We start from the raw sequence: 26937 nt of genomic DNA, 5'->3' as shown, positions 1-26937 counted from the left end.
GAGGGAGGGAGGGAGGGAGGGAGGGAGGGAGGGAGGGAGAGAGAGAGAGAGAGAGAGAGAGAGAGAGAGAGAGAGAGAGAGAGAGAGAGAGAGAGAGAGAGAGAGAGAGAGAGAGAGAGAGAGAGAGAGAGAGAGAGTGCTCCAGACTGAGTGAGACAGAGAAACAGAGAGTGTGTGTTCACTATGCAGAGGAAGGACGCAGTTCTCCAGACAGAGACAGAGAGACACAGAGACAAAGACAGAGAGGAAGCACTCTATACAGAAGACTCAGTTCTCCAGACTGAGAACGCGCGGCTGAACTGCTGCCCCCCAGCCGAGAGAGGGCGCTAGGGCTCCAACTCCAGCAGAGCGGTTGCCTGGCGAAGAAGATTGCGCGCGGCCGGACGCTGAGTCGAGCTGCCGCCTTGAAACTAACAACCCCGCTTTCTATTGGCCGGAGCCTTCCACGGCCGTCGGCGGGAGCCAATGAACATCGCCTTTCGCTGACGTCGAATCCGCGCGACTCCGCCCACCCCGCTCCCTAGCGACGCGTCCCGCGACCGCTGGAGCTCCTCTTCCCGAGGGCTTCCGGGTCTCTTCCCAATGAGCGCCTCGCGGCTCGCGCGTCTGCAGGTGCTTCTGCTGCTGCTCCGCGAGGGCGTCAGGCCGCAAGCGTCTTTCTCCCCATCTGGGTCCGAGCCAGGGCCGGGAAGGGGGACCCCGCCGTCCCCCTCCACGGAGACGCAAAGTGCCCGGGCTGGGCCACAGGGCCTCTCGACCCCAGGCCCCACCGGCGCCACCTCCGCAGCTCCGGGCAACGAGACTCTGGAGCTCTCCCCGGGTGAGGGGCGCGGTGGGCGCGACTGACAGCTGACAGTTGCTGCACCAGGGGGGTCCGAGGGTCCTCATCGCTCTGCTCCCCCTGTGCTTTCAGCCCTGTCCGTCTGCATCTGCGACTTGACGCCTGGCACCTGCGATATCAACTGCTGCTGCGATCCCGACTGTGACCTGCGCCACCCGCTGGCAGTTTTCTCCTTCTGCCTCCCAGGCAGTGTCAGGTTTGAGCTTGGAAGAGCACTTTAGGGGGAGTAGGTCGACCTTCTTTTAATCGCTGTCACCCCAGCTGTCACACCTCCAGCCTTGTCTTCTCCAGTAACCTTGTCTCTCTTCCTGCTCTAACTGTGTAGTGGAGCATGGTGTGATCTCCAGGGATCCCCTCTTTTGGCACTTGGCAAACGTGGCACGCCCACCTGTGGCCCTATACCTCTTCTAAATCTATTTCTTTTATATATATCTTTATTTAAACACTGTGATTACAAACATGACTAGTTGGGTTTCAGTCGCAAAAAGAACACCCCCCCCCCCTTAACCAGTACAACATTCCCACCACCAATGCACCCTCCCATCTCCTTCCACCCACACTAAATCTATTTCTTAATCTCCCCGTTTCTTCACAGGTCTTCCAGTTGGGTGTGTGTGGACAACTCACTTATCTTCAGGAGTAATACTCCTTTTCCTACCCGAGTTTTCAGGGACTTAAATGGAATCAGTCAATTTTGTGTCCAAGTGAACAACAGTGAGTACACATATGCTAACTGTTTTTATTGCCAATCAAAACATTTTTTACCTATTGTATTTCTTCATACATCCACATCCACAAACATCCACACATCCACATATCCACATCATTCACTCTCCTTTCCTTCCCTTTACACACTGGGCATTGCTTCTACATCCTGCTGCAGCAGGGTCTCTCCTGCGCAGAAAACCTAGAATAGTCCCTGAAAGCAGAAGAGAATAGTATAGTAGGATGGCATTTGCTTTACACACAGGCAACTGGGGCTCGATCTCCAGCACCACATAATGTCCCCCAAGCTTGACCAGGAGTGATACCTGAGCACAGATACCAAGAGTAATCCCTGACAAAAACTGAATGTGGCCAAAACTCAAAAAAGTAGTCCTTGAGCGCTTCTAAATGTGGCCCAGTTACCTAAGCCATGCCACCATAAGTAAAACTTTGCAGAACTTTAATTTCAGTCATTCTGGTAAGCTCAGGTAATTATAGATAGAGGGCAAATCCTGCTCGCTTCAGTCTCCTTCAAAGCATTCACTGAATCCCCAGTGCCTGATACATGGGAGGCATAAGAATACCTGATGAAATGTATTTGACAAATGAGTCTATATATCTATCCGGTTTTTTTCTGGAGGCAATTAGAGGGAAAGGAAATTTAGACTGGAATCTTATCTTTGCCGTGTACTTATAGCTGTACAGACTTGGACAAATCCTTTTGCATTTCTAGGCTGTTTTTATGTTCAGTTAGAATAGCACTAGCTCTGGATATGAAGATGCTCTTTTACCTGTAGAGTACAATAACTTAAGAGGTCTTACACAGACTTAGATAATTGCTATTGATGAATACATTACTAAAGATAGGAATCATATTTCTTTTATTTACTGTCTATGAACAAAATAATGTTCTGACACAAACCTTAAATGTCCCTCATACCGTGAAATTGACTTCAACCTGATTTCCTGGTTATCAGAAATTGCAAAACTATTTGTTTCAAAAATGTTTGGGGTTTGAGGGTACCTAAATTTAGAAATAAATATCAGAGTCTGTAGTCACTCAGTGTAAAGAGAGCACAAAAATGTTTTATTTCACAATAAGACTGCATATTCATGACAGAAGATAATAGTTTGAAACAACCTAAGTACATATCAGTGGATGAGCATATATATATATATCTGTATAAAAATTGAAATCCTGGGGCCAGTGAGGTGGCACTAGAGGTAAGGTGTCTGCTTTGCAAGTGCTAGCCAAGAAAGGACCACAGTTTGATCCCCCAGCGTCCCATATGGTCCCCCTAAGCCAGGGGCAATTTCTGAGCACTTAGCCAGGAGTAACTCCTGAGCATCAAACGGGTGTGGCCCCAAAACCCCCCAAAAAAAAAAATTGAAATCCAGCCATTTGCAACAATCAATCTATCTAGATCATGTGTAGAAAAACAAAAACTGAGTGAATTAGTTCATTCATATGTAGCAGATAGAGAAAACAAATGAATAAAACCAGGTTTTAGTCTTAAGAACAAAGTTATGGTTACCAGAAGGGAAGAGGGACAAGGATGAAAAAATTCAACTGCATCTGTAGAAAATAGAATTCAGGTAGCAAATGTGTAACATACTAATGTTGGTTTACGAGCCACTAACCTGAAACCTGTGTTGTGAACCAGTGTTACTTTATTATTAAGACTGCAGCTAACCCATGTTTTTTAAACCTTTGCGTGCCTTCTTGTTCAGAATTATTATAATGGCTTACATCTTTTATTGCCTTCTTGTCCCCCATCTTGTCCTGCACACTGCCTCTGGACTAGTAGTTTGCATTTTTGTCAGCAATATCTGAGAATTATTCCCAAAAGTTGGAACATACCTTAAATTGCCCATTATACTTAATATTTGCAGTATAATAAATACTGTTATTATGAACAGTAATAGATGTTCATAGTCAAAAGTCTATATTTCATGATGGTGTGGAAAAAAACCTCAGACCAGGAATAAGATTTGTGATCTGTTTCTGGTTTTCCCGGATGGCTCCATGGCCTTTGGTAACTCATTTATTTCTCATTTATTTAAATATCCTAAAGGCTTTGTGCTAAATGGTTCCAAGACTTTATTCCACATCTGAAATTTTGTCAAGCTAAGTCATGAGTGATGCCTTTAAGTTCTATTAGGAATTATAATTTTAGGAAAAAAACATTCTACTTAGTCTGTACTGCTTTTCCTCTACTTATTACCTCTATCACCAATATAAATGCATTAAAGTGTGATTTAAAAATTTTTAATTTTGTCTTGTTTATGAAAAAATAACCAGGTTGATATTTGTTATTTTACCTGTCTTTCTTCTTAAGCATTGAGCATCACCTATTTTAGAGTGGAGCTTTTCAAACTCAAATATATGAGTTTGAAAAATTCATATTATCTGGATATCTTTTTATGAACAAAGTCTGACTCAGTATGTCTTGGAGAGAGTTGAGATTTGGAATTTTGGACAAGCTCCCAGATGATGCTAGGTCCATGAGTCTGTGTATTAACTTTGAGTAGCAAGGACCTAGATTATCGATACAGAATTTGAAGGACCCCAGAATTGATAATGTGTTCATTTCAAGCTTAATCAGAAAGCTGAAATTTGAGGCCGGAGAGATAACATGGAGGTAAGGCCTTTGCCTTGTATGCAGAAGGATGGTGGTCCAAATCCCAGCATCCCATATGGTCCCCCGAGCCTGCCAGGAGTGACTTCAGAGCGTAGAGCCAGGAGTGACCCCTGAGCAATGCCAGGTGTGACCCAAAAACAAAACAAAACAAAACAAAAAGCTGAAATTTACCATTGACAATGGACTTTACAATTGCAGAAGATAAAGATAAATCTTATATAATATGAGAATCCTAATTCTTTCAGTGACAATCTTAATACTTTTTAAAATCTGTCCAAATTACACTAGTAATGAAGAGTAAAAAGAATTGAATATAGGGAATATTTCTGCTCTTTATATATAATTTTTATTTTGACCATATTGGCCTACACATCTTTCACACTAGTATTTTAGGTACATACTAACATTGAATCGGGGAATTCCCATCACCAAATTTGTCCTCCCTCCACCCCCGTTCCCATCTTTCTGCCCCCCTTTTTTTTTTTTACTTAGAATAGCTGGTGGCTAAAAAATATCAGAGATTATCAGCACACTCTGGGCAGGGGAGCCCAGAGTACCAAGTCTTTTCTCCTATAGTATTCTCTTAGTGGTGAAATACCATAAACACATGGCTGCAGGAAATTTATAGATTTATATATTGCTATAATATACAATTACACATTTTAGGGAACTGAAATTTCAAATGTAGAAATTATAAGATGAGAGGAATAAGAATTGGACATGCTACAACACTATTAAGGGGTGGTTAGTTGAAATTAAAAGGAAATAGGAAGATTTAGAGAAAATTAAAAACTAATCTCTAACTATTATGTTTCTATGGAACCATTTTTGTCATCTGTAGATTTATCTGGTATCAAATAGGAATATTATTGGATTTCCTATTTCACCACAAATTGCTAATCATACACCTAACATTAGAAACTGGAACTCATTGGTATTCACTAACTGTATTTTGGTTTTTTGTTTTTTTGTTTTTTGGGGCCACACCCGGCGGTGCTCAGGGGTTACTCATGGCTGTCTGCTCAGAAATAGCTCCTGGCAGGCACGGGGGACCATATGGGACACCAGGATTCGAACCAACCACCTTAGGTCCTGGATCAGCTGCTTGCAAGGCAAACACTGCTGTGCTATCTCTCCAGGCCCAATTTTTTTTAAAAATAATTTTAGTCCCTATGGATTAGTCAAGATAGGGTTTCAGGCATATAATGTTCCAACACCAATCCTTCACTAGTCTCTTCTTCCCTTAGTAATGCCCTGTTTCCCTCCTACCCACCAGTCTGCTTCTGTAACAGGCACTTTTTATTTATTTGTTTGTTTTATGGATCACACCCAGCTATGCTCAGGGTTACTCCTGGTTCTGCGCTCAGAAATCTCTCCTGGCTCAGGGGACCATATGGGATGCCGGGAATCAAACAAGTGTCTGTCTTGGGTCAGCACATGCAAGGCAAACCCCTACCACCATGCTACCACTACAGCCCCTATAACAGGCACTTTAAAAAAACATAACTTGGCACTGTGGTTTATGTACAGTACTATTATGGACAAGGTTTCATGCATAGCACTTTACCATCTGCTCCTTCTCCTGGTTGACCACTTCCTTCTACCACTTCTCTGTCCTATTCCTCTACCCCAAACCCCATAGCATGCTTCCTACTGACAATCTTACTGGCCATATTTTTATCTTAGATCCTTATACCAATATTAATTTTGATACTTAATAATTTATTTAAGTTATGAATAAATTGGTTGATAGAAATCATAATCATTGTTATCTCTTAAAATGGAAAATTGATTGTGAATTTCTTGAGAAAATGTTACTTAATTTGAGTAATAAAAGTATGTAAATTAATAAAATTCATTAAGTTTATACTTAAAATTATATAATTAGTATATTTAATACTTTGTATATGTTATGCCTCAAAATAATTTTAATAGTTACTTGGATGCCAGATTGTTTAAAGTAAAATTTTTCTTTACTTAACTTAAAAATCATAAAAATATTTTTAGCAAAGCAGAACTATTTCCAGAAGCTTCAGAAGGTCAATGCAACCAACTTCCAGACCTTGTCTAGAGAATTCGGAGGTGAATTATTTACTTCAACATTCCAATCCCAGTCACCACCATCCTTGTATTACAAGGTAAGCAAAGGAAAAGAAAGATCTGCCTTTTTTCTTATAGTCAACAATTAATCAGTATCTTGGGATACACCCTTGATGATGTATTCCTGTTTGCTAAGTAAAATAGAGTTTACCTCTTTTGGAGGCCAGTGTTGTCTACAAACTACTGAATTAATTTGCTTTTATTTTTTCTTTTTTGTGGTGTTCAGACTCACTATGAATAAATTTCCATTCTACTTTGTTCAGGCTGGGGACCCCATCCTAACTTACTTCCCCAAGTATTCTGTGTTAAGCTTACTGAGGCAGCCTGCTGGAGTTGGAGCTGGGGGATTCTGTGCTGAGAGCAATCCTGCAGGTGAGTTCAAAGCGGAAGTGCCAGCCTTTCTGTTCATTCTAAGCCTAGCTTTTAGGTTGGGAATAGATTGAGGAAGACCACATGTGTTGCAGGTGTGAAGTCCTGGGTTCAATCCAAAGCACTGTACGGCCTCCTCTCACTACCTCAGCACTGCTGGGTGTGGCCCCAACAGCAACTCAAAAATGTTTTTAATTTATAACTTCATTTTTTAAATTTTCCTTAATATTTGTATAGGGGCACCCTGGATATACTTAGTTGATGTGTGGCCTTAATGGTGTGGGCCCGATGGCTCAGTCCTGGGGCCTTGGCAGTGATTGAAGCTACATCTGGTGCTGCTGAGTTCAGAGGGATGTGCTCTACCTTGTTGAGCCATATTCTCAACTCCTTCATTCCCATTGATTGATAATAATTTTTTATTAATCATTTGTTTACAGTACTATAGAATTTAGTAAAGTGAAGTTTTATGCCATTAGATGTAAATGTCTCACTACTCCCACCACCAACGTTGTCATTTCACTATCAAAATGCCACTCTCATTTCTCCTACCCCCATGGTGTTTTCCTTCTATAATCACATTTTTCACTGAGACTAAATCATTTACCATTTTCTTAATTCCTTGTGTTCTAAGGTTTCTTGGAGAGTAAAAGTACAACCTGTGCTCACTTTTTCAAGAATCTGTCAAAAAGCTGTATGTCAGACCCAGCCCTATATGCTGCCTCTTACTATAACTTCACAGTCTTGAAGGTGTGTATTTTTACCTCTTCAGTGTTATCACTATTAATGTACAGTCAACATGTTTCTCACTGTTGGGTTGAGGGAATAAAAGCATTAAACTGAAAGTCAGAATGCCCAAGAGTTTCAAAAAAGGCAAAAGACCTAGAAATCTAAGCATCTGAAGAGAGATGAAAGAATTTAGGATGTATAGGAAGACTCACTCTGTTGGCTAACAGGACTGAATTGGGAGGGAAAAAGGGTGGGAGGGTGATGGCTCATTATGTCAAAAAAATTTATTGGTGTTTGAAAGTTCTCTGTTCAGGTTGGTGGGCATCCCAGTTTGTCCAACCTTCCCTGGTTCTATTGCTGGCATTGTAACATAGGAAGAATTAGGTAGGAAAAAAAACACATTTCAGTGTGCTGATTTGTCTTCCCAAATGTCATACCAGAAGTTCCTGGAGATGTTCTATAAGACATATAATCCTGTTCTGCTCTTTTTTTCTTAAAGGTTCCAAGAGGCATGAATGACCTGCAGGATACGAAGGTATATGATGCTATTTATTGGGAATAAAGAAAGGGGAGACTGTTTGGTCCCTTTGCATCTGATACAATTTCAGTTTAGATTACAATGGTAAAAGAAAATGTGTGTGACCTATCAAACTGGTATGTTGTCCTGTAAGTTCAATATGATTAAAAATGTCATATGGGCTGGTTAGATGTCTCATGGGGATGGGGGACATGCTTTGCATACATAAGGACAGAGTTTTATCCGTGATATACCCCTTGCACCACCAGCTATAGATCTGGAGACAATTGAGCATCACTGGCCTTAGTCCTCTGAGCTTTGTTTAGGAGACCCCCTCCCATAGAAATATCATCTGAATAATTCATGAGATTAGATAAATTTTGGAAATGTTGAGTTAAAAATAGTTCATTATAATAGTATAATTTATATACTATTAGATTATAATTTATGATATACTCATATATTCATATAATATAATTATATGAATAATTACTCAATTTGTTATTGTTGCTATTATTAATAGTAATCATAAGTTATATTCTATTAGCTATATTATAATATGGTATTAAAATATTAATATCAATAGCATTAATAATATATAGTATATAGTATCAATATATATTGATATATATCAATTACATATATAATATATACATACAATATATAATGATATATATCAATATATAATGTTATCAAGAACATTGTGTATATTAATATTAATCTGATATTAATATAGTTATAGATGTGCGATATTAATATGATTTATATAAATATTAAATTATTTTTATTGATGTTATTATCTATATGCATTATATATTTATGTGTATGATACACTTATACTATTATATTATAATTGATTGTAATTGTTTATTATAATCCTTAAAAGTAACAAGTAAATTTCTATAGACCATTTAGGATTGATTTTAGTGAATTAAACATGGTGAACTTATTGCATCTTTCTTATTCTGGCTGTTTATAATCCCTAAAAGAGAGAGTGTTTAATGCATTTCTCAAACGTATTTGACCATTGAACCTTTGAATATTCTGAAAATACTGAATGACTGGTTTATAATAACTTTTAACTGGTTTAGAAAAACTTTTAAATTTAAATTATAGACAACAGAGAAAGAAGAGGAAAAAGTGAAGGTTAAGAAGGAAATCACATTTTAGTACAATAGTGAAGAGTAAACTACTACTATTGATTTCAGTTGACATTTTCTTTCCCTTGCTAGTTTCAGGTTCCCATAACACTTAACTCCCAGGCTGATTCTCCTCTGTTGGCTGGAAACACTTGTCAGAATGTCGTTTCCCAGGTAGGGATGCTGAACTTCCATTCTGGGCTTGGTGTCTGTTTGTCAATAGAACCAGAAGTGAACAAAGCTACACCAAAAAGGAAGCCACATTGCTCTGTGCATCTAACTTATTGATTGCCTTGAAAAGAACGATGCCAAGCAGTGAAGGGTGAAAGTATGGTCTGATTGTGAACATTATGTTATCCCAAAAGCACAGACAGAAATATCCCTCAAATATTGCTGGTATAGCCCCCCAAAAAAGAAGCAAACAAAAAAGGGCATAAAATTTCCTCTTCTAAAGATAAGTAGCCAACTAAATAACTTTTATTAATTGATTTTATTTTTGTATTTCAGGTCATCTATGAGATAGAGACCAATGGAACTTTTGGAATTCAGAAAGTTTCTGTCAGTTTTGAACAAATCAACCTAACTGTTGAATCCAGCATTTCTTTGCAGCAACACTTCACCATTCGCTTCAGGGTTAGGGCCTTTATTTTAAGAGGGTTAAGAGACAAAAAGGGTTTGAATAAAATATAATCTCTCTTCTTCTTTAACACATTTTTTTTTTTTTTGGTTTTTGGTTTTTGGGCCACACCCGGCATTGCTCAGGGGTTACTCCTGGCTGTCTGCTCAGAAATAGCTCCTGGCAGGCACGGGGGACCTATGGGACACCGGGATTCGAACCAACCACCTTTGGTCCTGTATCGGCTGCTTGCAAGGCAAACACCGCTGTACTATCTCTCCAGGCCCAGTAACACATTGTTTTTTATAGAATCAGAATATGGAGTTCAATCTGCTAGCTGAAGTTTCAATATTTAATAGTTCATGATTTTAGAGAAGATAATAGGAATTCAGTGATGTTTAATTGCTAACATTTTCTCTATTATCTGATGCCTAACAAAGGAAATACTTCTAAAAATAGTTATTTCTAGGTTCATAGCGATTGTACAGATGGCAAGGCACTTACTTTGTATGCAGCTGACCTAGGTTCAACCTGCAGCATCCCATATGATTTCCCAACCACCACCAGGAATGTTTCCTGAGTGCAAAGCCAGGAGAAACCCCTGAGCATTGCTTGTTATAGCTCCAAAACAACAAAACCAAAAAGAAAAGTTATTTCTAGGACCAGGAATGTGACTTAAACATAGAGCATGTGCCTCATATGTGTGAAACTCTGGGTTCAATAACCAAAAAAAGTTAGTTTGGATTATAAATTTAGTCAATATACCATAGAGATTTTTTAGTTTTGTTTTGTTTTGTTTTGTTTTCAAATTTTGGACATTCAGCATTTTTTATCCAATTCTACTTCTGCCAGGAAAAAATAGTTTCTTCTCTACTCCGCCTTCAAAACACTGGCCATTTCTTCCTCTCATAGTTTATCTCTGGAACATTTATAGCTAAAATATATTTTTAATTGAATTAAAATTCTTTTAGTTTCAGACAATGGCAGGATAGTTGGCACATCTTTAATCATAATCCTTGGTAGAAAGCAACATGCACATTTCAATAGATCATTTAGGATTTCTTTTTGTGAATGAAAAATATGTAAAATACTGAAATACACATTTCTGCACAATTCTATACCGTGGAAGGAAGTCAGATTTTTCTATGCAGTAATTTATGTTTCCTTGAAGGATACAAAGTCAAGCAGGAGAAGTGGGGTGGGGAGGGCATACTATGTTTTTTTAAACCATAATTGACTTTTCTTCTCTTCAGGCTTTTCAACAGAGCACAGCCACTGCTTTTATTAGCCCTAGAAGTGGGAATCCTGGCTATATCATTGGGAAGCCACTCTTTACTCTAACTGGTGATAGAAGTCATTCTGTATCCTTTATGGAACTGGCAGCTTCCTTTGAGCCTAATAAAGAAACCTGCAGCAGCTGATCTTTTGGATTTTTGATTCTAAGGTCTCCCCTTCTTTTCAGAACTTCTTTACCAAACTTTTAGTGTGTTCTGTTTTCAAATACTAATAACTTTAGACTGGATTAAAATGAGCATTGTACTTGATACTTGACCTAGTTGTCTGTACCTGACAGTTGTGTGTTTGAAGCACAACCTGTGCTTCAGCCAGCACTACTCAGGGCAGGTGTGGAAACATCAGTGCCTGGAACTGAGTTTAGGGCTTTTCTTTCCTATCTTTGAACTCTCTCCCAAGCACCTCATTTTTTGTTAAATTTTATTTTATGGTATATAATTATTTTTGAAAAAATAGCAATTATCTTTATTTTTTAATTACTAAAGGAAAAACTGATTTAAATGTTACCATGAGATTAATATAGTTGGTTGTTGTTGTTTTTTTTTTTTTCGGGCCACACATGGTGATAGGGATTACTCCTGGCTATATGCTCAGAAATCACTCCTGGCTTGGGGGACCATATGGGATGCTGGGGAATCAAACCTTGGTCTGTTCTAGGATAGCCGTGTGCAAGGCAAATGCTCTACTGCTTGTGCCACCACTCTGGTCCTGAGATTAATATAGTTTTAAGGAGACGATAAGAACACAGATATTCCAACCTGCCTAGTATTTATTTTTTGTTAGGATTCTTTGACCATCACTCCCCACCTCAGATGACTGTGTTGCAGAGCCAGGGTGATGGAACATGTTCTATTAAAAGACATGAAGTACAGTTTGGGGTGAATGTGAAATCTGGATGCAAGTTCAGGTAATTCTTGGCTTTTGCATCATTTCTACAATTTTCTCCAAGGGAATATGGTTATGACAGCTTTTATATTTTTATAATTTAGAAGATGCTAATAAGGAATTATTTTATAACCTGAATAATATAAATATTACTAAACATTTGCTAACTTCATACCCCCTATACATACTAAAGATTGTTTCCTCTGCTTTATCTTATGATACTTTGTCTAATGTTTAGATTGACTTTTAGATATAGTTTAATAATTATATTATTGTTAGTCTACAACCTCCATGGTATCATTTCAGGCCACAAAATATGAACTGCAGTCATGTGCAGGAGGAGGCTTATTGGACTCTTCATGGGATGCCTAAACCAGAACAGGTTGGCATCTTTGGTAATGCTCACCCAGCCCACAAGGGAGAGTGGACCAGGATCCTCAACAAGAGCTGTGATGTTTCGGTAAGCTGATTAACAAACTTGAGATTCTTTGTAAATTAATAATGTTATTAAAATTAGCTACTTCTGGGGGCCAGAGCAATAGCACAGGGGTAGGGTGTTTGCCTTGCAAGAAGCTGACCCAGGATGAACCTGGGTTTGGTTCCCAGCATCCCATATGGTCCCCCAAGCTAGGAGCAATTTCTGAGCCATAGACCAGAGTAATCCCTGAGTGTCACCATGTGTGGCCCAAAAACAAACAAACAAAAATAACAAAAACAAAATGATCTACTTCTATACAAAGGATAAATACATCTCCTAGATAATCTTTAGCTGCTGATTTAAGGCACAGAAATACATAAGCTTCTGTATAAATAGAAGATAATATAAGGTTATGATAAAAGGAAAGAGAATATGAAGTCATGCTAAAATCTGAGGCAGTCCTTTCAGGTTAGGTTGACCCCTGTTTGTTTTCCTTACTTGGAGAAAATGTGAAAATAGAAAAACCTAGAAATTTCTCAGTGATTTTAAAAACCATACGCACTTGATCCAAATTGGAAAAGAATAAAAGAAATAGTTTCTTATCCCAGAGAGCTGAGGCAATTCAAGTCATGTCTCTTTCCTTCCAGAATTAGATATAGCATGCCATTGCTCATGCACATACATACTCAGAGATTTTTATGGCCACACTACAGTGTTCAGGTGTTAATCCTGGCTCTATGCTCAGGGATCAGTCCTGGTGGACTTGACGACCTTATGGAGTGCCAGGGACCAAATCTGGGTCAATTGCATAAAAGGTATATGCCCTATCTGCACTATCTCTCCAACTCCTCATGGATTCTTTTCTTTAACTCAATATAACACTGTTCTTCACTTTAGTATTTTCATTTGCTTTAGAATTTTCCCCATATTTGTGCATAATAAAATTCCACATTCATTGCATAGTATAATTAAATATTCCATTATATAGGTCAGTGTTTCCCAAAGTAGATGATATAGACTCCCTCCTCTCTTCTCCCCATCCTTTCTGCAGAACAATCCAGGAGCGTAGTAGTAGCCTTGGGTGCCACTGAGATGGTGGGAGTGGCTCACAGGACAAACTTTGTTTCTTAAAGAAGATAGACTTTTTGGAGATGTTGAATAATATAATTTTAGAAAATGAGGTACTAGACCAAATAAGCTTGGGAACCACTAATTTAAATGGACTATAAATTATTTAGCCAGTTTTATTGTTGGACATTCAGGTTTCTGCTCTTTTGCTGTTACAGAAATGTGACATTTTATAATCTATTTCAGGCACTTTTATGTGTACCTAAATGTTATATAGGCTTATATATATGTTTATATATATGTACATATATATTTGCTTTTATATAAGCCTATATGTTAAATCCTGGAAGTAAAATTGTTAAATTTATATGTATTTATATTAACATTTTTACTGTTGCGGAGCTACTCTCAGTAATGCTTGGACCTGGTCTCCTGACAGTGCTCAGGATCCACAGAACTATACCTGGTTGTCTGAGGTTCTAGGAATCATGTGTGAGGGATCAAAGACAGGCCCTTGCAAATACAAATCATGTACTGTACCTCCTGAACCTCATCCCCAGCCATGTATCTACCTTTTAAATAAAGATTATCAACTTGTTTCCTATTGCCAGTTAATTGTCCCATTATCCTTAATTAAAATTTTTAATAAATTAGTCATTAAATATGACCTATTTTTTCTTTTTCAAGTTAATACATATATTGCCTTGCTACTATAATAAAAAAAAAAGTGTGATGCTAAAAGGCACAAGAGGTTAGAGCTTCTGCTTTGCAAATGTGTGGTCAGGAGGGAGTTCAAGTCCCTGGTGTGTCTCATATACCAATTGCAATCCTGGTAGCTCTGCTTTTTGACTTGGTAACTTAGCTATTTGTCATCTCCAGCATTGCAAGCAGTTGTCAGCTGCCACACAGCCGGACATTTGAAAGCATCACAAGGTTGTGTGATTCTGGCTAGCTCAGAAGTTAAAAAGATGTGTGAAGGACCAGAGTGATAGGACAGTGGGTAGAGTACTTGTCTTGCATGTGGCCAATCTGGATTCAATCACCAGCATCCCTTACGGTCCCTTGAACTCTGTCAGGATTAATTCCTGAGTGCAGAGCCAGAAGTAATTCCCTGATCATCACAGGTATAGCTTAAAAAAAAAAAAAAAAAAAAAAAGATGTGGTAGCACCTTGGCCAAGAAGTGTGATTCTTCATGAGTGCATGTGTGAGAGCTGCAGCAAGCACCATAACTATAATGTGTGTGCATGTCTTAACTAAGAATGCAACTTTTACTAGCATATATGCAAGCATAGCCACTAAAGAAGTGCAAACCTTAGTAAGCAATGTGGGCTGAGTGTGTAAGAATCACAGCCTAATGTGCAGTCGCCATTAAGCACCATGGGTAAAAATGTGTAAGCACCACAGTTCAGTGTGCAGTCCCCAGGCATCACAAGAGTGCCAGCAACAGAGGGTGGGGCGAATATAGAGGGTTATTTGAGGCTAACTTGTATCTGCTAGTTATAGTTACATCCTGTTGGGATATTCTTACCATCAATTCTTCCTGCATCTTGTAATTCTTCTAGATTACATGCTCTGTAATGCCTTCTTTCTTAATTGTAATTGTTCCCATGTTCAAAATTGTTGCTTCAGCCACAATTTCTGCTCAGGCCAACTAGCCTTGTACATAGGAGATTCCTATTATTCAAATTAACATTCATTCCTTCCCCTCCTCCCACTAATATTATGTTCTATTCTAGTCTCACTTTTTAGTATGCCATCTTACTGCCTAAATTTTTTTTATCTTTATTTAAACACCGTGATTACAAACATGATTATAGTTGTATGATTACAGTCATGTAAAGAACACCCCCCTTCACTGGTGCAACATTCCCACCACCAATAAAATTTTTTTAAATCATCATTATTTTGTAGTTTTGTAGTATTCCCTTTTTTGTATTCTTGGTCCAAAATGGCTGTTTCTTCTGACATTTCAAATTGCACATTGCTTGACAATGTATCACTCAGTTAGTGCCTTTTTAATATTCTACCTGGGCTTCTATTTTGCTGATCTCTGTATTAGCAAGTTTCTTTGGGGGGATGAACTGGGGCCACACAGCAGTGTTCAGGGGTTACCCCTGGCACTATGCCCAGAAATTGTTTTTTGGTAGGATCAGAGGACCATATAGGATGCAATAAATCAAACCCTGGTAAGTTTTGGTTGGCTGCATGCAAGACAATCACCCTACCACTTTACTATCACTTTAGCCCCTGTGTTCTATTTTAGAATATTAATCTTTTTAAGGCAAAGGAAAATAATATTTTGTTTGTTTTGGAGTTATACCTGGCGATAGTCCAGTCTTATTACTACTTCTGTGCTCATGGGTCACTCCTATCAGGCTTAGGGGACCATACAGGGTGTCAGGGATTGAATTCAGATGGGCAACGTGCAACAAACAGGTGTACTACCACTCTGGCCCTCAAAGGACAAAGAACTTTTTCTAAGATGCATTGACCTCTCTGTTACTATCTGTTTTGTTCAAAAACCATGGCTATTGAATGCTGGGTGATGACAAAGATACAATCATTAGCAATTCAAGCAGATGCTTCTTTACCTTTGTATAGGCTGTGCACTGTGTATCCTGCTGTGTCATTCCAGTTTCCCTCGAGATCCAGGTATTGTGGGCATTTGTAGGCCTCCAATCCAACCCACAAGCTCAGGTGGCAGGAGCACGATTCATATATCACTGCCTGGTAAGTCATGACTCCTAATGGGTCTAGTTTCACACAAAACTCTTTGTTCTCCTTCATATTGTCATGTGAATATAATGTATATACTTCTTCCATCCTATTCCCAATTTTCTTAAGATTTCTTGATCCGGGCCCGGAGAGATAGCACAGCGGCGTTTGCCTTGCAAGCAGCCGATCCAGGACCAAAGGTGGTTGGTTCGAATCCCGGTGTCCCATATGGTCCCCCGTTCCTGCCAGGAGCTATTACTGAGCATGCAGCCAGGAGTAACCCCTGAGCACCGCGGAGTGTGGCCCAAAAACCCAAAAAAAAAAAAAAAAAAAAAAAAAAAGATTTCTTGATCCAGATTATCATATAGGTTCATTTCATTTAAATTATTCTACCAGTATTTCTCTATTGGTTGATTCAACCACAAAAGAATTTTCTATAACAAAATTAAGTATAGTTATAGGAATTCAATATTAAATTTTTGTAAGACCCTTTGAACTTTATTATATTAATAATTTTAACAGGATGATCTTACTCATCTGTGGATATAGAGAATAAAATAAGGAAATAGTATCCTTTGATGTTAAATGATGAAAAATACTTGGCCTATTTGAAAAAAAGGTAAATGTGCCAGCTAAAAGAGACCCAAATTAAAAACACCTTAAGGCACATCAGAATGATGATAACCATAGAGATAGAATACTGGAAGTAGTAATATCAAAAAAGGAAATTACATACAAAGGAGTATCCTTAAGATTTACCAAAGAAAACCATGTAGGTCTGAAGACATTACTAGGATAGTGAAAAAAATTCAATGAAATTAATACCTCACCAACAATACCCAGCCAAATTCTCATTCAAATTTGAAAGGAACAATATACATCTTCACAGATAAACAACTCAGAATCTTCTTAGACTCGAAACCACCTTTATAAGAACTAAAGGAGATACTTTAAGACAAGACAAATCACATAAACATGCCAAAGTTCTGAAGATAGGTAACACAAAACTCCATGACAGTAATATCAATGACAACAACTAAATGCACCAATTAAGTGACACTGAAAGGTAGGATGATTAAAAAACTCAGCCTAACATTCCACTAATTGCAAGAAATACATTTGAACAGTCAGAGCAAACACGTAAAAATCAAAGATTGGAAGACAGTTATTCAAACAAACAACCTCCTTACGGCTAGGGAAGTCATACTAGTATCTCACAACATAGATTTAAGGCTCAAAAAAGTTATGAGACAGTGAAGGTAATTTCTTAATGATCAGGGGACATGTATACCACAAAGAAATCACACTCCTAAACATATATGCATCTAAAGAGAAATCAGCAAAATACCTAAAGCAACTGCTAATATACATGAAGAAAGATGTTAGCAATACAATAGTTGTAGGAGACTTCAACACCACTCTTTCATCTACCTATAGATCAACTAGACTAAAGTCAGGAAATGCTTTCAAAGAAGAAATAGAAGAAAGGATCTTAGTATCCTCCAAAAGCCAAATATAGATTCTTCTCAGGGGCATGTGGGACATTACCCGGGATAAACCATGTAGTGGGACAAAAAACAATGCCACAAAGTCAAAGAGTATAGAAATTATACCAAATACCTTCTTAGACCATAATGCACTGAAAATAGATATTAATGATGAACAGAACAGAGAAAGAGTACAAATGCCTGGAAACTAAATAGTTCATTACTGAACAACGAGTGAGTCAAAGAAGAAACCAAAAGGTTCCTGGAAACAAATGAGAATGAGAATACATGCTACCAGAACTTGTGGGACACATAAAAGGCTATTTTAAAAGGAAAGTTTGTAACTATACAAACATTCATCAGAAAAAAAGAATGACTAGTATAAACAACTTGACTGTACAACTTAAGAAACCAGAAAATGGCCAGCAAAAGGACCACAAAAGTAGGTAGAAGGAATGAAATAAAATTTAGAGCAGAAATTAATGAACTGGAAACAAAAAAAATATATATCCAAAGGATCGATTAAACCAAGAGTGGTCTCTTTACAACTATAAACAATATTGATAAACCACTAGTAAAACTCACAGAGAAAATCTAATAAACCAAATCAGATATGAAAGGAGGAATATCACAGCAGAAACTACAGAAATTCAAAGGATAATCAGATTATTTTGAGAACCTTTATGCCACAAAATGAAAACCTAGAAGAAATGGAAAAATTCTTGGATTCCTATAACATTCCCAGGTTGACTAAGATGATTGGGAACACCTGAAAAGACCTATAACTATTGATGCTGAAATGGTAATCAAAAGTCTTTCCCAAAACAAAAGCCTAAGCTCTTTGGACTCAAAGGTGAATTCTTTCAGCCCTTTAAAGAGGACCTATTGCCAATCCTTTTCAAGTTCTTCAGAAAACTGAAGAAACAAACACTCCCAGTTTCTATGAAATTAATATTACCATGATACCAAAAGCAGACAGAAACACAGAAAAAGAGCGATAAATACAGACTGATATCCTTGAACACAAATGCAAAGATCCTTGGCAAAATACTAGCAAATAGAATCTAGCAATTTATAAAAATGTATCATTTAACATAAATAAGATTTATTCCAGGCATGCAGGATGTTTAACATAAACAATCCAGTGAACTTATACATCATGTCAATAAGAAAAATTAAAATTTTAATTAAAAATTAAAATGATCATAATAATAGATTCAGAGAAAGCATTTAATAAGATCCATCACACATTCATGATAAGAACTCAACAAAATGGGAATCAAAGGAACTTTTGTCAGTATAGTCAAAGCCAATTACTACAAGCCCATAGAAAATATACTCAATGGTGAAAAACTAAAAGCCTTCCCTGTATAATCTGGCACAAGACAAGGTTGCCCAATCTCACCACTTTTATTCAATATAGTACCAGAAGTACTTGCCATAGCAATTAGGCAAGAAATAGATATGAAGGGCATCCAGATAGTGAGTAAAGATCTCACTATTTGCAGATGATACTATATTTAGAAAGTTGTAAAGACTACAGAAAAAGCATTTAGAAAAAACAGATTTTTATGACAAAGTGGCAGGCTACAAAATTAATGTGCAAAGGTCCATAATTATACACAGACTCCCCCCCTCCACCCGCACTTCAGCCTCCAGTGGCAGTTACAAAAGGCAAGCATCTGGTAATTGATGTCCTCACCCTTAAAGGAACAGTAGCCTACTTATGACTGATCAAGGACCGTAAGAATCTGTCTCTTTATACATAGCTAAAGCAAAAATGTGAGAAAAAGAAGATGGGAAGCATTTCTTTCACCAACTTCAAACTGTACTACAAAACAATAGTAATGAAAACAGCATGATATTGGAATAAAGACAGATCAGTGGAATAGAACTGAATATCTTGAAATAGATGCCAGGTAAATTAATTTTTATAAAGGAACAAAAAATATGAACTGCAGAGGAAAATATAGGAAGAAATCTCCATGACATTGAAGCTAAAGGCATCTTTAAGGATTAAACACTGACCAAGCAAATGGAAGCAAAGATAAATAAATGGGACTACTACTAAATTAAGGTTTTAAACTCCAAAGAAACAATGACCCATATATAAAGACCACCTATGGAATGGGAGAAATTATTCACACAATATCCATTGATATGAGTTTAATATATAAGATATATAAGATACCAGTAGAGCTTAACAAGAAAAAAGAACACTTAATCCCATCACAATATGGGGAGAAGAGATAATCAGAAACTTCCTCAAATAAAGTCAGATGACCAAAAGACACATGAATAAATGTTCCACATCTTTTATGATTAGGGAGATGCAAATCAAATAAGAATGAGATATCCTTTCACATCACTGAGACTAGCACTTATCAAAAAGAACAAAAACAGCCAGTGCTAGTGTAGATGTGAGTAGAAAGGGACTCTCAATGCTGGTGGGAATACTGCCTGTCCAGCATTGAAGAGACCTTGCTCCGCTTTGTATTTTTTGCTCATTTAACAAAGAATAATTTATGATAAACCTGAGGATTTCTCAGAATTTTCAGTTATATCTCATTTATGAGGATCTGTCTTTATTCCAATTACATACTGTTGTAATTGCTGCACCTTTTTAGTACAGTTTGTATTTGGGGGACATGATTGTACCCATCTTTTCCCCAGGTTTTGCTTTAGTTATTCCTGGAGGTTTACTGTTCCATATGAATTTCAGGAGTATTTGAGACATTATGGGTATCTTTATAGGAATTGCTTGAAATCTTTACAATGCTTTGGGAAGTATTGTCATTTTTAATGTTTATCTTCCTAATCCACGAGCAGCAGAGATGTGTGTCCATTTCCTCATGTCCTCTTATGTAGTGTTCCAAAGTTTTCTTTTTATGGGTCATTCATCTCTTTAGTTAACTTGAATCAGAGATATTTGATATTGTGAGACACAATTGTGAAAAGGATTATTTTTTAATATCTCTTCTCATTATTTGTATATAGAAAAGACACAGGGGACTGGAGCAATACACAGTGATAGGGCATTTTCCCTGCAAATAACCATGGAATATCCCATATGGTCCCCTGAGTCTGCTAAGAGTGATTTCTGGGTGCAGAGCCAGGAGTAACCCCTGAGTATGGCTGAGTATAGCCCTCAAACCCCCCAAAAGTCATATATTTTTGTGTATTAATCTTGTAGCCTGCCACTTTACTATACAAATTTATTGTTTATAGAAGCTTTTTGTTGTCTTTATGATTTTCTAAATATAGTATGTCATCTACAAACAGTGAGACTTGACTTTATTTTTCCTATCTGGATGCCTTGATATCTATTTTTTGCCTAATTGCTGAGTGTGCAACTCTGTCTTGCATCAAATTTTTTAAAAAAGAAGTCTTTTAGCTTTCCACACTGAGTATATTTGCAGTGGGCTTGTGATAGATGACATTTACTATATTGAGGAAAGTTCCTTCAATTTCCTTTGTTTGGTTTTGTTTCGTTTTGGGGCCACATCCGGCAGTGCGCAGGGGTTACTCCTGGCTCTGTGCTCAGAAATCGCTCCTGGCAGGCTTGGTGTACCATATGGGATGTAAGAATGGAATCACTGCCTGTCAGTCCTGGATCAGTAAAATGCAAGGCAAATGCCTACCGTTGTAGGGTGTTACTCTCCGGCCCCTCAATTTCCATTTTATTGAGAGTTTTTTTTTTATCATAAATGGGTGCCTCATTTTGTCAAGTGTTTTTCTACATCTTTTGATATAATCATATTTTCCTTTTATTGATATATTTTATTGACTTGCTTATGTTAAATCATCTGCATCACCAGGATGAATCCTACATGGATTATTATCTTTGTGTTGAAATAGTTAGATTCCCTTTGCTAGTATTTTGGTGAAGATATTTGCATCTGTGTTCATCAAGGATATTATTAGCCTGCAATTCTCTCTTTTTTGTGTGTGTGTGGTTTCTGTCTACTTTTGGTATTGGTGATATTCACTTCATAGAAACTGTTTGGGAGAGTTGGTTTCTACAGTTTTCTAGAAGAACTTGGAAAGATTTGACAATTTCAGATCTTTTAAGGTCTGAAAGTATACAGTAGTGAATCCATCTGGGTAAGACTTAATTACCATTTCAATTTCATCAATCATGAGAGGTCTGTTCAAGTATTTCAAATCATCTTAGTTCAACCATGGGAGGTTATAGGAATCCAAGAATTTGTCCATTTCTTCTAGGTTCTTTTGTGACATTAAGATTCTTAAAGTAATCTCTGAGTATTCTTTGAATTTCTATAACATCTATTGTGATATCCCTCCTTACATATTTGATTTGGTTTATTAGGAATATCTATATTCTTTTCCAAGAAAGCTGGACTAGTTGGCATTTCCACCAGCAGTGAACAAGAGCCTCTTTCTCCCCACATCCATGCCATCACTGGTTGTTCTTGTTCTTTTTGTTGTGTGCCAGTCTCTGTGGTGTGAGATTGTATCTCATTATAGTTTTGATTTGCATCTGAGGCAATATTTTTTTAATTATTCCTGGCTCTGCACTCAGAAATCGCCCCTGACAGGTTGGGGGACCATATGGGATGCAGAGAATGTCTCTCCCATTCCCAGGTCAGTGGCATGCAAGTCAAATACCCTACCTCTGTGCTATCTCTCCTGCCCCTGAGGCAAATTTTTAAAAATTTTTTATTTAAACTTTATTACATACATGATTGTGTTTGGGTTTCAGTCATGTAAAGAACACCACCCATCACCAGTGCAACATTCCCATCACCAATGTCCAAAATCTCCCTCCTCCCCACCCAACCCCCACCTGTACTCTAGACAGGCTTTCTATTTCCCTCGTACATTCTCATTATGAGGATAGTTCAAAACGTAGTTATTTCTCTAACTAAACTCATCCCTGTTTGTGGTGAGCTTCATGAGGTAAGCTGTAACTTCCAGCTCTTTTCTCTTTTGTGTCTGAAAGTTATTATTGTAAGAATGTCTTTCATTTTTCTAAAAACCCATAGATGAGTGAGACCATTCTGTGTCTTTCTCTCTCTCTCTCTGACTTATTTCACTCAGCATAATAGATTCCATGTACATTCATGTATAGGAAAATTTCATGACTTCATCTCTCCTGACAGCTGCATAATATTCCATTGTGTATATGTACCACAGTTTCTTTAGCCATTCATCTGTTGAAGGGTATCTTGGCTGTTTCCAGAATCTTGCTATGGTAAATAGTGCTGCAATGAATATAGGTGTAAGGAAGGGATTTTTGTATTGTATTTTTTGTGTTCCTAGGGTATATTCCTAGGAGTGGTATAGCTGGGTCGTATGGAAGCTCGATTTCCAGTTTTTGGAGGAATCTCTATATTGCTTTCCATAAAGGATGAACTAGATGGCATTCCCACCAGCAGTGGATAAGAGTTCCTTTCTCTCCACATCCCCGCCAACACTGCTTGTTTTCATTCTTTGTGATGTGTGCCAATCTCTGGGGTGTGAGGTGATACCTCATAGTTGTTTTGATTTGCATCTCCCTGATGATTAGTGATGTGAAGCATTTTTTGATGTGTCTTTTGGCCATTTGTATTTCTTCTTTGTCAAAGTGTCTGTCCATTTCTTCTCCCCATTTTTTGATGGGATTAGATTTTTTTTCTTGTTAATTTCTGTCAGTGCCTTGTCTATTTTGGAGATTAGCCCCTTGTCTGATGGGTATTGGGTGAATAGTTTCTCCCATTCAGTGGGTGGCTCTTGTATCCTGAGCGCTATTTCTTTTGAGGTGCAGAAGCTTCTCAGTTTAATATATTCCCATCTGTTAATCTATGCTTTCACTTGCTTGGAGAGTGCAGTTTCCTCTTTGAAGATGCCTTTAGTCTCAATGTCCTGGAGTGTTTTACTTACGTGTTGTTCTATATATCTTATGGTTTCAGGTCTGATATCGAGGTCTTTCATCCATTTGGATTTAACCTTCGTACATGATGTTAGCTGGGGGTCTAAGTTCAATTTTTAGAGATGCTACGAAAAAAGAAAATTACAGACCAATATCGCTGATGAATACAGATGCAAAGATCCTTAACAAAATCCTGGCAAATAGGATTCAATGCCTCATTAAAAGATCATCCACTATGATCAAGTAGGTTTTATCCCAGGAATGCAAGGCTGGTTTAACATCCATAAATCTATCAACATAATACACAACATCAACAACAAGAAAAATAGAAATCACAATATCATATCAATAGATGCAGAGAAAGCATTTGATAAGGTCCAACACCCATTCTTGATCAAAACTCTCAGCAAGATGGGAATGGAAGGAACCTTTCTCAATATAGTTAAGGCCATTTATCTACCACAAGCCAGAGGCAAATATTGTCCTCAATGGAGAAAAACTGAAAGCCTTTCCTCTAAATTCTGGCACAAGACAAGGTTGTCCTCTCTCACCACTCCTATTCAACATAGCACTGGAAGTACTTGCTATAGCAATTAGGCAAGAAAAAGATATTAAGGGAATCCAGATAGGAAAGGAAGAAGTCAAGCTCTCGCTGTTTGCAGATGACATGATACTCTACCTAGAAAACCCTAAAGTCTCTACGAAAAAGCTTCTAGAAACAATAGACTCATATAGCAAGGTGGCAGGCTACAAAATTAACACACAAAAATCAATGGCCTTTCTATACACCAATAGTAATAAGGAAGAAATGGACATTAAGAAAACAACCCCATTCACAATAGTGCCACACAAACTCAAATATCTTGGAATCAACTTGACTAAAAATGTGAAGGACCTATATACAAAGAAAACTATAAAACTCTGCTCCAAGAAATAAGAGAGGACATGTGGAAATGGAAGCACATACCCTGCTCATGGATTGGCAGGATTAACATCATTAAAATGGCAATACTCCCCAAAGCATTGTACACATTTAATGCAATCCCTCTAAAGATACCCATGACATTCTTCAAAGAAGTGGATCAGGCACTTTTGAAATTCATTTGGAACAATAAACACCCTATAATAGCTAAAGCAATCATTGGGAAAAAAGAATATGGGAGGAATTACTTTCCCCAACTTTAAACTGTACTACAAAGCAATAGTTATCAAAACAGCATGGTATTGGAATAAAGACAGGCCCTCAGATCAGTGGAATAGGCTTGAATACTCAGAGAATGTTCCCCAGACATACAAATTTTTGATAAAGGAGCAAGAAAATCTAAATGGAGCAAAGAAAGCCTGAAGCAAATTTTTAATGGAAGTTGTATCATTATCTTTAACTTTTTTGTGGGGAGGGGCCACACCTGGTGGTGTTTAGGGCTTATTCCAATCATTATGGTGGGTAACACCCAGTGGTGCTGAGGAAGTCACTTTGGCCACAGCCAACAATAACATTTTTGCCATCTGGTTACTGAGATCAGACAGCAACTTACTTGGCCAGGTGATTGGGGGGGACACCCAAAATTGTCTCTAAGGTGTAACTGTTCGGTTCTGGTGTAATGAACTTTTGCTAAACAATTCATTTCCCATAACTTACAGAAGAAAAAGGAGAAATAATAGGAAACAGGAGAAATATTTCTGGCCCCTCTTCAAGGGAGAGAGTAACTATAATCAAATTTGAGGGACATGTGCATGTCAAAAAGGCATTGACCTTTCTTAAACTTTTTTCTTGCAGGACTTCCTTCAAGTCCCAGAAGTATCTTTGACAACTGTTGTGACTTTCATGGACATTACCCAAAAACCAGAGTCTCCATGGGGCCAACCCCAAGCAGACTGGAAATTGTCATTTGACTTCTTCTTCCCCTTCAAAGTGGCATTCAGCAGTGGAGTTAACTTTCAAAATGGCTCAGTTTCTTCCATCTTTATCTGCTGTCTCTTGTTATTAGGAGTTCTCAACCTAGAGAATACATGAAAAAGAAGAATCTGATTTTAGTTTTCATTGTGTAAAGCCAAAGGGGCAGCCGACTCATTGGCTGTCCACATGTAGAGAGCATTTAGGATAGTGATTGGCATCCATTGGTCCCAGCCAGTGGCAGCCTGCTAAAAAGGCTAAAAACCACCAATACAGGAAAATAGAAAACTTGACAGAAGAGGTACTTCTACTTGAAAGAAGAGATTTTAGAAAATCCATAAAAAGGCTTAACTCTGCTTGGAACTTGGCAGACCACCAGGAACATGTTAGATTTGGGATTTCTCAAACAGGGAAAATGCAGTCTCTTTCCAGCTCTTTTGGTTGGGTATGTCTGAAAACGGTTTGTGAGCTCTTCATGCAAAACTGCTCACAAGTACATTTCAAATGGAACATGATTCTGTCTTCAGGTGAATTTGATAGCACAGCCCAAGTGACGTGAGAGGAGCTGATTGCTCAGAAGAGAAAACTGCTATTTTTTCTCACCCACCCCACTCCTTGGGCTACACTCCTTGCCTGGACATGTGAGAAAAGCAATACCTACTGCTGGGTTTTGAAAGTGAATGTGGAATCCCAGCTCCCTTTTCTACCAGCAAATAGCCTAACCATTCTAATCATCCCTTCCCTTCCTCTACCATGAAGAGAAATAAAATTAGTATTTTTGGTACTAATTCTAGCAGCACACAGAAATTGTTGGTCTTATGATTATTTTTCTGTTGGTTATAAAACTTTCATAGTATGGTGACATTCAAATAAGGACTTGGGTGTTTTTCTTGGGACAAATACAATTTTCTGTCACTGTCAGTAGTGAGTTCTCCATGAACTGTATCTAGTGTAAGTAAGTATAGCAGCATACAAAGGGCATACCTTTGGGTATGACCTACTCAAGAGATTCTGGATTATTGAAAAAACTACTTATGAAGGTACTGAGGGGCTAGAGCAATAGCACAGCATGTAGGGCATTTGATTTGCACATGGCATACTTGGGTTAAATTCTTGGAATCCCTTATGATCCTCTGAGTCTGCCAGGAGTAATTTCTGGGCACAGAACCAAGAGTAACACCTGAGTGCTGCTATGAATAGCCCCCAAACAATAAAAAAAAAATGGTACTGAAAGATGTGGGCAAGGGAGGAGATAGCTCAGTGGGTAGGGGTGCTTGCATGTGCAATGGTGCAAGTCAATCCCCCTCCATCCCACAGGTAGTATTACAGGTGTTAGCCCTTGAGGTTCCAGCATCACTTTTCCCAAGCATTGATCTATCCGCCCAACTGACCAAGTTTCCTGGGAATAGTCTAAGGGTTCCCTGAACATTGCTTAGGATCTCCCTCTCATGCTCCAGAAAAAGATTGTTTCCTATTTATCAACCTTGGATAGAGAAGAATTGATTGAAATTATTATGTTTTCTATCATAAGAGCGCTTTCTATTTAGAAAGCACTAAAAGTTCTACGCCCAAAGCAAAATTATGCAGTCTCATGTAATGAAAGAAAAAAAAGGGGAAGAGAAAAGAAAAGTGTTTGCCATAGGGGCAGG

At 38.0% G+C, this 26937-nt stretch overlaps 1 protein-coding gene across 1 annotated transcript; it reads left to right on the top strand.

The window, feature by feature from the left end:
• Positions 1-568: 568 nt before the first annotated feature.
• On the top strand, positions 569-25769 carry TCTN3 (tectonic family member 3). Its single transcript, XM_049790883.1, has 14 exons — positions 569-820; positions 914-1037; positions 1437-1555; positions 6196-6326; positions 6552-6660; positions 7289-7404; positions 7883-7918; positions 9133-9213; positions 9547-9672; positions 10909-11016; positions 11761-11855; positions 12140-12280; positions 15912-16050; positions 25172-25769. The coding sequence occupies exons 1-13, from the start codon at positions 583-585 to the stop codon at positions 15919-15921; spliced, it is 1434 nt and encodes a 477-aa protein (XP_049646840.1). The 5' UTR covers positions 569-582; the 3' UTR covers positions 15922-16050; positions 25172-25769.
• The last annotated feature ends 1168 nt before the right edge of the window (positions 25770-26937 follow it).

This window comes from Suncus etruscus, chromosome 17 (genome assembly GCF_024139225.1).
Source record: "Suncus etruscus isolate mSunEtr1 chromosome 17, mSunEtr1.pri.cur, whole genome shotgun sequence".
Taxonomy (NCBI): domain Eukaryota; kingdom Metazoa; phylum Chordata; class Mammalia; order Eulipotyphla; family Soricidae; genus Suncus; species Suncus etruscus.
Note: the sequence above shows the minus strand (reverse complement) of the source record. Positions and strands in the feature narration are given on the sequence as shown.

Coding starts and splice junctions, on each gene's coding strand:
- TCTN3 (XM_049790883.1), top strand. CDS start 583: ATGAGCGCCTCGCGGCTCGCGCGTCTGCAGGTGCTTCTGCTGCTGCTC. Junction 9,673..10,908: donor ACTTCACCATTCGCTTCAGG/GTTAGGGCCTTT, acceptor TCTTCTCTTCAG/GCTTTTCAACAGAGCACAGC. Junction 11,856..12,139: donor AAATCTGGATGCAAGTTCAG/GTAATTCTTGGC, acceptor GTATCATTTCAG/GCCACAAAATATGAACTGCA.